Raw genomic sequence first — 14,693 nt, 5'->3', positions numbered from 1 at the left:
GTATTAATTGGTGGATATATATTATTATATTGTCATTAAATATATAATACAAAAAATAAAAGAAAAACAGACTAAACTCAAATAATTTTTTTTACATAGGCGTCACCACTTATCAAGGCCGATAGGCCACTCAAGGATAAGGGTTAAAGAGTGTAGAGTAGTCAAAAGGACAATATAGTAATAGATGGAAGTTCGGTAAATTTGTTAACTTAAGTGGAACGGCTCATCAGAAACTTGTTCACGTTGGACTTGAAGACAACCATATTATAGACAGCTGGAAAGCAGGAAAACGGAAGACAATTCCACAGGCGTGCAGTTCTAAGAAAGAAGCTTTGATCATGGAATCTATGTTTAGGTTTAGGCACAGATAAAGGGTGGGGAAAATTATTGATAATGTTTTCAGCTAGTCGAGTGTTTCTTGTAAAAGTTTGGCGAGGGGGGACCATAGATTGAAGCTCAGTCGAACAATTTCCATAAAATAACGATAAAGCAGAGACGAACTCGCAACATCTCTTCTGTGAGAAAGAGGTTGCAGCGAAGAGAAAAGGACATCTCCCACCAGGCCACGAAGTCTATTTTGAACCCTATCAAGGCAAGACAAGTATTTTCTAGCAGCTCCTGCCCATATGTGGCAACAGTATTCCATCCTTGGACGTATCTGGCTCTTATATAGATAGAGAATTGCATCAGCAGTGAGATATCTACTGGATCGATAGAAGGATCCGACCATTTTTCCAACAATAATGCGTAAAGAGTTAATTAACAAAACGCAGAATCAGTTACAAATAGTGTAAGCGTCTATTATTATTAATTTAAAGTAGTCAAAACAGTTCGAAAATATACTTAATAATGAAACCAATTTTGTGAGGAAGATCAGTAATATCTAAAACATTTTTGAAATATGAAGATTTCTCTCTCAAAAATTTGTCAATAAATAATTTAAGATTGTTGCTTTTGTAACAGTCTTTGAAATAGGAATAAGTTTATTCTCAAGAAAACTGAAGCAAAATGCATTTTTTATTTGTGGAAGTAAAAAAGACATCAGGATGATGCAGAATTATAATAATATTGAAATAATAAACTATTTAAAATAATCTTAACTAATATATATATATATATATATATATATATATATATATATATATATATATATATATATATATATATGCTTATTTGTTTTTCAGTCTGGCGACGCCGGCAACAAGCACTCCTGGCTCGAAGAATGGTTAGATTGAAGAGTTTCCCTAGTCCTGTTTCACTTCTGCCTCATAACCGACTCGGAGACAGAATCAGCACCGAAGTTAATCCTACATACGACATGGGTATGGTCTTCCCCGAAAACACTGATATCAGACAATTACCTCGAAGCCACGTCCACCTCGGCAGGTATTTTCATATTCAAAACTCTTATATTTTCACTCACTGCTAAATTTGTAGTTAGGAATATTTGTTTATTTGCAATGAAACCATGAAGAATGAAGCTATTATTAGATGCATGTATTTTATTTGTTAGTTTAATGCTAACGATGCTATATCAAATCTTTAGTTGAATATAACATGGCCTCTCTAAAGCAGCACCAATGTTCAGTGTTACTATAAGTACTAATAAATGTACCGATATTAACATAAACCTCATTAGATTAAACTATTTTATAGAAAATAAAATAAATGGACAATATTAAAATGAAAAGTCAAATAGTTTACAATGTTTACATATAAAGTAGACATTTTCGTCTTTATAATATGTAAAAATCAATATGCTACTTATATTTATTTTGCGAATTAAAATGTGAATTTTAGAAATAAATGCACAGTAAAAGACACATAAAAATCAGTAATTAAGTAGTATTAATATTAAATATTAAAAGCTTAGACACGGCAATTTAAAATATGTATGCATCTATTCACGGTAATATGAAATATACAAGAATAAAAACGCATTGGAAATGCAAAAGGATATAGGGATGGTATGCCAAAAAGTATACAAACAAGATAGCTATGAATGGCTAGGCACATGGAAATAGAATTGCATCCAAATAATAGCCCTATAGCTTTTCTCCAATCTTCATTCCGTGCCATCATTACGCTTGTAAAAAGCTATAGGGCTATACTATGCCTAGCCATTCATAGCTATCTTGTTTGTATACTTTTTGGCATACCATCTCTATATCCTTTTGCATTTCCAATGCTTTTTTATTCTTGTTAATTAGTATTTTTACTTACAGCCTTATTTTTAAACTTAGATTCATGATAGTATTGTCCTTTTTAGGAGGCGGCTAATTGCCGCCTCCATTAGTAGCAGGTCGCTTCCTGCTGGGTTTTAGGTCTTTGGGTTTTGGGCCTTAGGAGTTGCCTCTTGGTCCTCCATCGGTTCTATATTACATAGAGAGTGCTACCGCCTCTCTGATAAAACAGTTAGAGTATTATAAACTTCTAAAATGTTCATACCTTCACTATTAAATTTTTCTTGGTTCATTCTTTGGCGTTTTGGCAAAGATTTGGCAGTTTCTGATATTTATATTTATAATAGTTTGTGCATGAGGCAGCTTTTTTCCCCTTGGGATCCCTGTTATACCGTGCTTTTGAGTCAGCACGTGAGGCAGCCTTATTTTTTCTGGTTCTTTGTTATAAAGAGCACGTGAGGCAGCCTTCTTTTTTGCTGGTTCTTTGTTATAAAGAGCACGTGAGGCAGCTTTTTTCCCTCGGAATCTCTGTTATACCGTGCTTTTGAGTCAGCACGTGAGGCAGCCTTCTTTTTTCTGGTTCTTTGTTATAAAGAGCACGTGAGGCAGCCTTCTTTTTTGCTGGTTCTTTGTTATAAAGAGCACGTGAGGCAGCTTTTTTCTCCTCAGAATCCCTGTTATACCGTGCTTTTGAGTCAGCACGTGAGGTAGCCTTCTTTTTTTCTGGTTCTTTGTTATAAAGAGCACGTGAGGCAGTTTTTTTCCCTCGGGATCCCTGTTATACCGTGCTTTTGAGTCAGCACGTGAGGCAGCCTTCTTTGCCTCAGGATTTGTATGATACTTAATTTTTATTATTTCAGCATTTTTCTGATAGTATTCTTTTTGCTCAGATAATACCTTGACTTTGTTTTTTTCATAGTCTATATTTCTCTGAGCTTTTTTACTACGTGCTGACTTTGGCATTTTTTTATTAAATGTAAACATATAACACTTATGTGTATCTTACTATAATATCACTTATCTTATAGCAAGACAACTCTCGTAGAATTGAGATACTGCCCCGTCACCAATAGTTAAAGTGTGGAACGGTATATACACCAATAGTGTAGTTGTTATCTTTATATGAAGTCCTAATCAGTGACAGTGTGAGGTTACTTGGTTAATTTATTGTAGTTTATTTTAGAAAACTTACTTGTTTTTATTAGTAGATTGTGTATAGTAGCCACAATATCTAGTTATTTTTGTGGCTAGGGCTTGGATTTTGATTCTTTTTGGTCAGCTTCCAGTGAGTTCTTAGAAGATGACTTTCTTGCAGTTTCTTTTGCGGTTAATTTAACTTATTTCCTTTGGCGTTTGGTGAGTTCTTAGAAGAACTGGTCTGATCTACTTTTCTTAGCGAGCGAAGAGATTCAGCTGCATTTAACAATGGTTGCTATAGTGTATTTTTGCGCATGCGTGAGAATTTCAAGTTTCCTGCTTATTTTTCAATAGTTTGACAGTAGTCATGTGTCTTTCTGCCAAGAGCGACAGACGTCAGTGTTAGCCGTGATCGTCTAGAGGTTAGGACCCCCACGTTGTGGCCGTGCTAACCTAGGTTCGAATCCTGGTCACAGCATTGACATTTTGTACATATTTTACAGTCCAAAATCTGAAGAATTATTTGTTTTTATAACATTGTTTTTTGACGTCGTACTTGCTGATAGGTTACTCTTATAACAATTTTGATCAACTGAGATAAAGATTTCGTGGTTTCATTAACGCTGGTGGGTTACTGTTTAAAGAAAAAACCTTAACGTTCACCTCAAATATTCAGCGTCCAAGAAATATAGGCCACTGGAAAACTGGAACGTCTCTGAGCATCCGGTGTATTATTTGGAGCTGTCCCTTTTGAGAGTAGTTCCGTGTTCGAAGTGGTCTGTCTATATTGGGTATATAGTGTTTAAAACTTGTTATTACACGTAATCTTATTTAATCATGGAGTTAGCCAAAAAGCGATAGGTCACTGCACTTCTCCGTGTAAAGAGCAGTCGATTGATGCTTGAACTGTTGTCAGAGACCGTTCGTACACCGAGATACATCGTCTCAAAAGAAAGAAGAAAGAAGAAGAAAGAAGAAAGAAGAACAATTGCCCATTTTTGTACCCTTTTTTGTTGCTCTCTTTTGACATTTTAACCGACGTTCTGACACTCGCTGGATTCGTAAGACGCTTCTCTGTAAGAATATGTGCTTTTTGAAACTTATAAGTTGATTTTAGTTGAGATTTGGATAGTTTTGTTTTGTAGGCGTATATAGGCGTGTACGGGCCATCCCTATACAGAGAGTGCTACAGCCTCTCTGATACATGGAGCAACCAAGTCCAAAGCATGACGAGGTCTAGAATGCAACTTGAGAATTGTACCAACCCTGTCTCTTCTCACGTAATCTCGGATCACACACACTCATTGAGGGAACATTTAAAGAAGACAATAATTAATTTCAACTTTCGAGAAAACCATCCTACGAAAATTGATCAACAGCAAGTGTGGAGCCGCAGCACACACACTAACATACTGAATTAACCCTGCGTTATTCCTCTTTTTGAATATGCTTGCCCTATTGTGTATGTGCGCCAAAAACATAGACTCAACAAAGAATAACACATCAGGTTCGACGACTGGATGCATTAATTCTGGTAATTCGACCAACATGCATTGCGAAGATCGGCGGAACTTGCCGGCATAAGTTCGGCGAATAATCGACGGGTGGTGGTAATCAGGCTGGATTTGGTGTTGTGGGAGATCATTAGTGATGTTCTCGATGTATGAACAAACCAAGTAGTCCAACGGGTTCAGGTCGGAGGAGGATGGGAGTGAAAGAAGGGTACAAAATCGTAGCACGTTTTCTGAAGCCTAACTAGGTCTCTTGGAAGTGTAGGCCGGCACCGAGTCCTGCTACCGCACCCAGTGTCTACCAACCGCCACCTGATTGTACCAGGAGATTACCACACACTTCATTACATCCAAGTACACTTTGTTGTTGATTTTCAAGCTGACTTCGAAGATGTGAGGTGGCATGATGTGGCCCTTACTTGAAATCACACCAAAGACTAAAATCGTGGCTGGAAACTCAGATGAGCTGTTCTCTCAAGCACTGAACTGTCCGAATTTGTATTTTGAGGCTGTTTGCAATGGTCCTGTTGTCAGAAATTGGATTGGTAGAAAGTATGAGGTGAACAGCGGCGCATCTCCGATCTTAATCGTTGAATATTGTGTTACTTTCAGACATGATAGAAGACTCTATCGCTCTTGGAATTTGTACACAACTGGCCAACTCGTAGATGGTCTGCATCAAACTGGTTTTCATCAAACAAAAAGGAATATATATCGTCTTTTCTATGTCGACAATTTTATCGTTTCACATAATAATAATAAATTAATTGAAAGTGAAAATGTGGTTTTAGCATGTACAATTACAGTGCAATGGGCTAAACCTAGACTGAATACCGTCATCAAAAACAGCACGAAAGATATGACTACCGAGAATAGTAAACAAGGAAACAATTAAGCGGAAACACAAATATGTAGATTAGAAACGACTATTGCTTATTCAGACGCATAGAGAAAAGTGTGAGAGTTTTTCAAGAGGACAGAGAAACAAAAGCGTAATTATATATACACTGGGTGAGATTAGTCCTAATTAAATTATTCAAGAGAATAGCACGACAAGAATTTGTTAGCGTAGGACTTGCAATAATAAACTGGGAAACAGGTGCCGTGTTCCACATGTGAATAGTTTTCGTAAATTATTTCCCATAACAATGTTAGAGTATTTATGAGAATAACAGTAACGTCATTTTTCACAATGTTCTTATTATTTCATCAGTTTAATATGGCTTCGAAAATGAAACGGGAAACGAAAACAAGATGTAAACAGATGCACAGCGAGCAACCAGATTAGAGCAAATAAATCGATGAAACACTCAAATAGGTGCAGCAAGGTTATACCGAAGGAATATAAAAATAAATATTTTAGAGCTGACGAGAAGTGTGTGAATACGACATGTTCTGTAATTTAGAGCGAAGTCTTTAATATGTACGACACTTCGACTTTTCTGCTTTCATTCAGGGAAATTGATATTCTTCCAGAATGAGACAATTTTTATTTTCTATCCTAATCACAACCTTTGGGTACTCTACCCCTATCTTCAAATACGAAGTTTTTTCTAACTCTGTCTTCGGAAGATAGAAAGTAAATAGAAACCGCATGCTTATTACAAATCGGATACTATATTAGAACAGATGAAAGGCAGCACATTCCGTGCAGCTAAATAATATAAATAAACAAACTTATTCAAGCTATGAAACCAGACATGATTCATCGGGACAAGAATTGCTGTCTTTGTACTATAAACTAATCAAAACTTGAAGCTAAATGAGACAGGAACACTTAGTATATACCAGGAACTTGTCTTAGAAAGATAAAAAAATATGCATTAAGATATATAACCCTGTGTATAAATGTAAAAATATTTAACTAGCCGAATGTAGCTTTGCATGGGTAAATATATGATACAGAATTAACCCAATGAATCGGGAAGTTTTTTGTAAAATATAACTGTATATTGAATAAATAGATTGTTAAAATGTGTTTTTTCAATAACTAATTGATTTTTAAAATGTTCCAAATTCATTATCGAACCCTGTATAATTACCAAGCATCCATCCATGGAAGGCTAAATTCCTCTATTTAAACTTAGTGCCAGGAAAACGTGTGTTTATACCTACATAACATGTTTGGGTAAAAAATGAACGTCTATGGGGTAGAATACAGAATCATTATTCGTACTTTGCGCTTAAGTATTGTGAATATTTAGATATCCAATCCGGTAATTCCAGTCATCAAAAATCGATTGTGCACCATACAATTTAAAACAGTCCGCTTTCGTCTGTTCTGTTTTTAATCTATGTTCAGACGTTTTAGATTAGTCTGTAAAGAAAGGCGCGAAAAGTCAAAAAATTGCGACACACGTAATCTCTGACCTCTGACTTGCGATAATCTGTTTAGAGTCTGGTCTTAATCTCCACTCTTTATATAGTCCTTTTTGAAGTAAATCATATATGACTATAACACATCATATATGATTATAACAAATCATATATGATTATAAACAATCATATATAACTATAAGAGATCATATATAACTATGACAAAACATATACACACAAACACATGCATAATCATATATATGTGTGTGTGTGTGTGTATGTTATAAATAAATACTATTAACGTGTGTATAACTATTACGTTTTTCGTTAGTATACCAGCGATGTTATATAATTTAGCACATAAAATCTCCAAATAAATGTGACGTTTTTACAAGTAAATTCAAATATTATAAGTTCAATATCTATCCGCTTGTAAAAAACAAAATGTATATCGTAAAAAACTTCAAGCACTCCCATAGTCACATCCATTTTTTACTGCATGCACGGTACTTATTTCGAGTATATCTATATTATATTAATCTTTATTTGTCTTTCAATCTGTCCGTTTCATTTTTTTTGGAAACAATTAGACTTAAAAAAATACCTTTGTATAGTGCAAGAAAATACGTATTGTTGCATCCGTTTTATGCAGAGTGACTGATTTATAGAGATTAATAATGATTATTATTAATGCAAACATAAACTTTGATTATCAATTTGGCAGGAAGAACTTATTTTAAGTAAACAATCTTTATCTTATGGCCGTTTAAACGGATTAGCACACACACACACACACACACACACACACACATATATATATATATATATATATAGTAAGTTTTAAAATATATATGGCGATTAAGCTACACTGAATATTCCGCGTTTCATCCACTCTAGGATTCTTCAGGCTTATGCGAGAATTTTGTGGTTGTCTCGCGTTTTCATATACGAATCTTCTATTGAGTTTTTTGTCAGCCAATCAGCTTTCTAGTGTCCATCGCACTCTTCCTAATCACCCAATGAGCAGGCACTTACAGGACAAATGCCCAGTTTACCTCCGGTTGACCCGTTCCTTTCTGTGTGCTATTTAGCGCAGGTATCTAGCGTCATGACCTGTTTTGGGTTAATTTCTTTTTTATGGTAGTTTATATATATATATATATATACATATATATATATACATCCATATATATGTCTGTGATAGTTTATGTATATCATGTTTATTTATTCATTTATTTTATTTGCTTATTTTCTATTGTTATTGTTAGTTTTAAAATTATTTTGTATCTTTACCTTAGGATAAATTTTATCCTGTGAACACAGTTGTTCGCTATTTCTCTCCTACAGTTTAATAGATGTTAGGGTCCTTTAAAGTATGGCATAATCTACATGCATTGTCTAGGTCTCTACATTTGTTTGCTTGTCTTACTATTTTCCATTCGACTACCGGCGAACGTCCGCTTTCCTTGAGTTCCCAGTATTTGTTTGCTAGTGTTGTTTTCATATGGTGTTTTTTCATTATTGAATGTACTTTTGTCGTCATAATATCGAGTGTTCGGAATCTACAATTGCATTTACCTTGTTCGTGTTTACTATTTTTATTTTTATTTCTAGTATGGTTGTTATTGTCGGGAGTTGGTTTATTATTATTATCATTATTATTATTATTTCTACAAGTGACATATGTGTTTTTGTGTTAGTTTTATATTTGTGATAGTGTCCATTTTTTATTGTTTATTTTGTTGTTGTTTTCATTGCTTTTATTTAATATTTTGTTATTATGTGCTTTAATTATAATCTCAACATTTTCGCAGCAGCTGTATGATAACTTTAAATATTTTTATTGAGAATTTTGTGTAATTGGCTAATTAAGAAGGGTGCGATGGATACTAGAAAGCTGATTGCCTAACAAAAACTGAATAGAAGGTGCGTATATAAAAACGCGAGATATCCACAAAATTCTCGTATAAGCCTGAAGAATCCTAGAGTGGATGAAACGCGGAATATTCAGTGGAGCTTAACGACCATATATATTTTATAACTTACTAACTAGCTCTACCTACGTATTGATCACTGTTGAAGTAAATACTTAAAGTTTACGCATAAATTTATACTTTCGTATATTAATTTATGTGAGTAAATGAAGTAGTTATACGTATGTATATATATATATATATATATATATATATATATATATATATATAATTATTTACTATGATAATTAAATACCTACAGACACTAGTGTTTCATCCTTCGGGAATCTTCTGAGCAGTGTGTTACGACTAACAGCAGTCGATAGATTCGAACACGGCATATATATATATATATATATATATATATATATATATATAGGGAGAGAGAGAAAGAGAGAGAGAGTACGCGTGAATGCAAATTCTTTACCTTGTCCTCATCAGTGTGTCACGACTAACACCAGTCGATAGATTCGAACACAGCATATATATATATATATATATATATATATATATATATATATATATATATGCATAGGGAGAGAGAGAGAGAGAGAGAGAGAGAAAGAGAGAGAGTACGCGCGAATGCAAATGCTTTACCTTATCCTCATCAGCCACCAATCAAGGGTGATAATACAGTTAGGATAAAATGGTACTGCTACCCATAGCGCAACCCTAAGAATTCGTCACCGTACAGAGAAACGGGAAAAAACTGATAGTCTCGAGCGGTTATATGTATTTATTACAACAGTGAGTCAGTTCACAGATGTTACAAAGAATTGAATAGTCAACAGATTTCCTTTATAAAAAAAAGTGTTTGTTTTAGACGACCAGAAAACGTTCTACTGGATTCGTGACTTTGACCAGCTTCACATTGACGCTTGTTGGACTGTTATCCCCAGACGCTGGAAAACACGCCTCAAAGCCTGGCTATGTATGCCTATCGTAGTAAGGAAAAATACCATGGAGCGCCTCACACACTACGACATTCAAAAAATGGGCAGCACGTGACATGACCAGGCATATCTTTACGAAGTCAGCTCGAAGGGATTCGTAACGCTGGTTGTTGCGTTTATGTGTAGCTTTTATACTTTTTCCGCACTGGACTAAACACACTTCTTTAAATCTGACCAAACAGCAATTCCTGGGCGTTGGTTCGTTTGTACACCATGTAGTGGAAAGTTTAAACCTCTGGAGTTATCATTAGCTACCTTCCAGTCACGGGCTCTATCTAGCAGCTTTAAAACATGTTTACCACCTTCACTTATAAAACGGATATATTTTTTCTTTGCAGTTACAGGCTGCTGTATGATTGCTTCACATTGTACTATGACGACATTTATAATAATTTCCAATATCTTATTAGGGCTCTAGGTGTACATAAGCAATCACTTGGGGCACCCCGACAGCACATGATGCAGCGTTTATCGCCTGCTTTCACATGATACGCAAGCATCATTGTCTGTATAGCCCCACAGTTTTAGGTTAGTTGGATTCGGTAAAAGCTCATAAGTAGATCGCGAAAGGAATGATATTACTAACGGCCCCATTGCCACTACTGTATTTTATATTTTCATGGCTTTTGTCTTATTCCAATTATTCCACGTGCACTGCTTTGCCCAAGTTGCACCAGTAGCTGTTCGTTTCTCTTCCTCAAATTCCCTTATTTCTGCGATTAATACATCTTTTTTCCCCTAGATCCTTGTTCGGAAAAGAATTGATAAGTCGTCCTGCTCAGTTCAACCCGATTGGTCTAGTGAGGAGAGAAGGAACTGTAGACCCAAGAGTTTGTGTAAAGAGTAATTGTTGAAAAATTGGGAGGAACACCCAGCCATATATGCAAATACTTGCTGACACACTGCTCTATTCGATTGATACTGGACAGTGCAATCTCATACACTTGCAAAGGCCGCAACCGACTTGGTAACAAGCCATGCTGATAACAGCATACCTTAATTTTTCCAGGGAGATACGTCCTGTTAATGGATTTAATACCATCCAATGTCACTTTATGCGGCTCTGTCCCACGATGTCGATCCGTCAGGTTTTTTTTTTTTTTTTTTATTACATTTTCACCCCAAACAAGGCAAATTGCCACTTTGGTGTAGGGGGCTACTATCAGGGGCAACAACTACTGGGGTACTATGTAGGGATTTGGGCAGCAAGGTGTCGGTTCACGTTACACTTGAACTTCTGCACGTCAGTACTGTTGGGGAAGCAGAGACCTGGAATGGAATTCCAGAGTCTTGCGGTTCTGGGGAAGAAACTATTGGAGTAAAAAGATCCTTTACATCTAGGGACCTCTACAGTGTGGGGGTGGGATCTAGTAGCCTGTCGGTTTTGTCGAGGGTGCTCGCGTCGTGGGGGCACAAGTGATTGCAGTTCGTCAGAGCATTCACCACTAAAATACTTGTAGAAAAGGCAGAGGGATGCAACATTTCGTCGATGGGACAGAGGCTGAAGCTTAGATGCCAGTTCAGGGCCTATCAGGTTTGCGACTCTCTTTTGAACCTTGTCAAGGAGCGAGAGACTAGTAGCAGATGCACCAGCCCAGATGTGGCAGCAATACTCCATACATGGGCGAATGGTGGCCTTATAGAGGTACAGGATACTTTCGGGTGTTAGTAGTTTTCTAGCACGGTAGAGAGAGCCTACCTTTCTTGCAGCGGCCCTGGCAATGCCTTCAATGTAATTGTTCCAACTCATGTTTCCTGTGAACGTTAGGCCAAGGAGTTTGAAAGATGGACTCTCAGATAAAGAGTCGTTGGCCATTGCTATGGGTGGTAGAGAGGGTTTCTTGTAATTATTGAATGAAACTAGTTTAGTCTTGGCAGCATTGAATGCGACCAACCACTTTTGTCCCCATTCCACTACAGATTGGAGGTCTTCCTCTAGTGTTTCTGCCATTTCTTTAGAAATGTGTTCATTCGTCTTCCTGTCGTGTCTGCCATAGAGTGTACGTCCGAGGCTTTTGAATAGCTTCTCCTTTTCTGTTGGGATTATATCCTTTCCAATGCGAAAGTGTATTTCCCAGTCGGAACCATTGATTAGTAGAAGACTCCAGCTCATCTAAGACTTAATTTTTGTTCTTGTCCAAGAGAAGAGACTGTGATAACGTTCAAGCATGTCATTAGCGCCTATTTTAGATTGAACCAAAATTGTTATCTCGTCAATGGGAGTTCTGGAAAGAGGGAGTACCTGTCGTTACCCAGTACTCTCCCATTTGTTTGTATCTGTTGCATAACGTAGGATAATTTTCATGGCAATCAGGAAAAACAGTGGTAAAATCACACATCATTATTCCGGTTTCAAATTATGGCCATTTTGTTGTTTACCTTTACAGTGAATTGCATATAAGCTGATCCGAATTACTATAACCAAGTGCGAAAACCCGCACCCGCAACGGTTAGGATGCAACACGAAGAAGACCATAGTGTCCACACAGTTACAAGTATTGTCCTAGGTGGTTCGGCTCGAACACCCACAAAAGCCTTGCGACGCAGTCTCAGTCGCTTTGACATAGGCAGGGTTGGTATGACGCTGGTCCAGCAGTTTGACGGTCATTTCTTTTTTCTTTCTTCTGCTGAAAAAGATCATTCAACTTCGTTGGGTTTTTTTACGTTCACTTGTAAGTAAATAAGTAAATAATAATAATAATAATAATAATAATAATAATAATAATAATAATAATAATAATAATAATTCGATGGTGACTCCGGTTGTAGTTTATGTTTAAAATTAATTATTCACAAGAAGAGAAAAAGTAAAAAGAATTATATAGTTTTTCACAGGAGGAATAAAATTTTAAGAATGTCAATTATAATTTTCATTTTTTTCTGGTACTTGATTTAGTTGTCAACAATCGATTCCTTGCTTATCGGACGGTTGCGTTATTGAGGGGGTAGTCTGGGGCGGTGGACTGTCTTCTATAGAGTTCAAACAGACTTTATAACTTGAACTCAAACTGATTTGTATAAGAGCAATGAGTAGCATCTGGCCAGACCAGGGGTTTTCCTTTAGCCAATCACCGTCCAATTCGTCATCTAGTTCACCCTGATTAAATAATCAGCCACATCCTCCATACCCCCCAATCAGGTAAGTTTCCATAGAATAAAGGTTTTCATCGCCGATTCTCACGAACTGGCTGACTTCGACAGTGATCACAGGTCAACCTTTTAGCTCAAAGCTAAATATTTCCAAATTATCATTTTTCATAGAAATATTGTTTAATATTTTTATTTTGTTTTTTTTTCGTTACAAAGCAAATGTATTTCACATCGACGACCAAGTTATCTCTCTTTCCAACCAGCAAGGCCACCTGCTATCCTCCGGGATCTACCATTAAAATAAAAAGACTCAAATTCATCTCTCGCTGGCTCCTCTTTTGGGGCTATAATTCATCTCTCTTTAACCCCTCTCTAGGGCAATCTCTTACCATCGTGGCTGGTTGGGTTACAATACTTCATAATAATTTCCTCAGGTTTATCGGGAAATTTTAAAGATATCAGGCCTATGCGAATAAGCCCGTGGTCAATCGATCTGTACGCGTTGGCAAGATCCGACTAGATCACATGCACATGTTCTATTATGTTTCCGTGCAATAATCAAGTTTCAAATCATTTTAGAGTGTTCGAGACAGCCATGAACACCAGGGATTCCAGCTTTTTAGACCGATGTGTCTATGTACTTGTTACCGATTAGAAAGTCTGTGATACATTTTGTGAGAACCCCGAAGAATATCTTCAAGAGGGAGAGTCGGCAAAAGTTATCAATGTCATTGGCATTTTCTTCCTTAGTTATCCAAACACCATTAGCTAGACACCAATCTTGAGGCCGAGCGACCGAGCTCTCTAAAGGAGGACGGTAAGCTCTTTGAAGACATCTGAACAGTTCTTCGATTCTTTGTACGATATGCCATTTGTTTCAGGTGCGCTACCTACACAGGCCTTACGGACGAACTCAGGCACTTCCCTAGGCCTCAAGGCGCTATTGTTATAACCTATCTCAGGAGATTGAAATCTAGGTAGAAAAAGCTTTAAGTCGAAGGCATAGGGGTAATTATAGAATGCGTTTCAAAATTGTCACTTGCTTATTCGAGGTTTTTTTAGATAATGCGAGAATCTGTTTCTTTAGATCATCAAGCAAATCTTGGATGCCTCTTCTATCATTAAGTGGAGCTTCCTTCAGTCGGCCTTTCAAAATTCTCTGCTTTTTCTTTAGCAAACTTTTTTGGATCTGGCATCTATTCGGCCGCTTATTTATTTTATTCAATTTTCACCCCAAACAAGGCACAGTGCCACTCTGAAGTAGGGGCTACTATCGGGACATAATTTGCGGGGGCATTATCAATGGATATGAGTAAAAAGATGTTTGTTCACATTACACTTGAACTTCTGCATATCAGTACAGTTGGGAAAGCAGAATTCCGGAAGGGAGTTCCAAAGACTAGCAGTTCTGGGGAAGAAACTATTGGAGTAAAAGGCTTTCTTACACCTAGGGATATCTACTGTAAAGGGTGGGACTTAGTTGCTTGTCGGCCTTGTCGGGGGTAGTCACATCGAAGAGGTACAAGTGCT

General features: G+C 36.7%; 1 protein-coding gene across 1 annotated transcript in view; it reads left to right on the top strand.

Annotated features, from left to right (window-relative positions):
- The window catches only part of LOC145256188 (uncharacterized), a 491,452-nt gene that overhangs the window by 358,083 nt on the left and 118,676 nt on the right, over positions 1 to 14,693 (top strand). Inside the window, exon 12 of the mRNA XM_080114776.1 lies at positions 1,185 to 1,386. Coding sequence (XP_079970902.1) covers positions 1,185 to 1,386 — 202 coding nt within the window. The remainder of the gene's footprint in view (positions 1 to 1,184; positions 1,387 to 14,693) is intronic.

Source organism: Euprymna scolopes, chromosome 32 (genome assembly GCF_053919585.1).
Source record: "Euprymna scolopes isolate OS-2025 chromosome 32, ASM5391958v1, whole genome shotgun sequence".
Taxonomy (NCBI): Eukaryota; Metazoa; Mollusca; class Cephalopoda; order Sepiida; family Sepiolidae; genus Euprymna; species Euprymna scolopes.
This window is presented reverse-complemented; position numbering and strand designations above follow the sequence as displayed.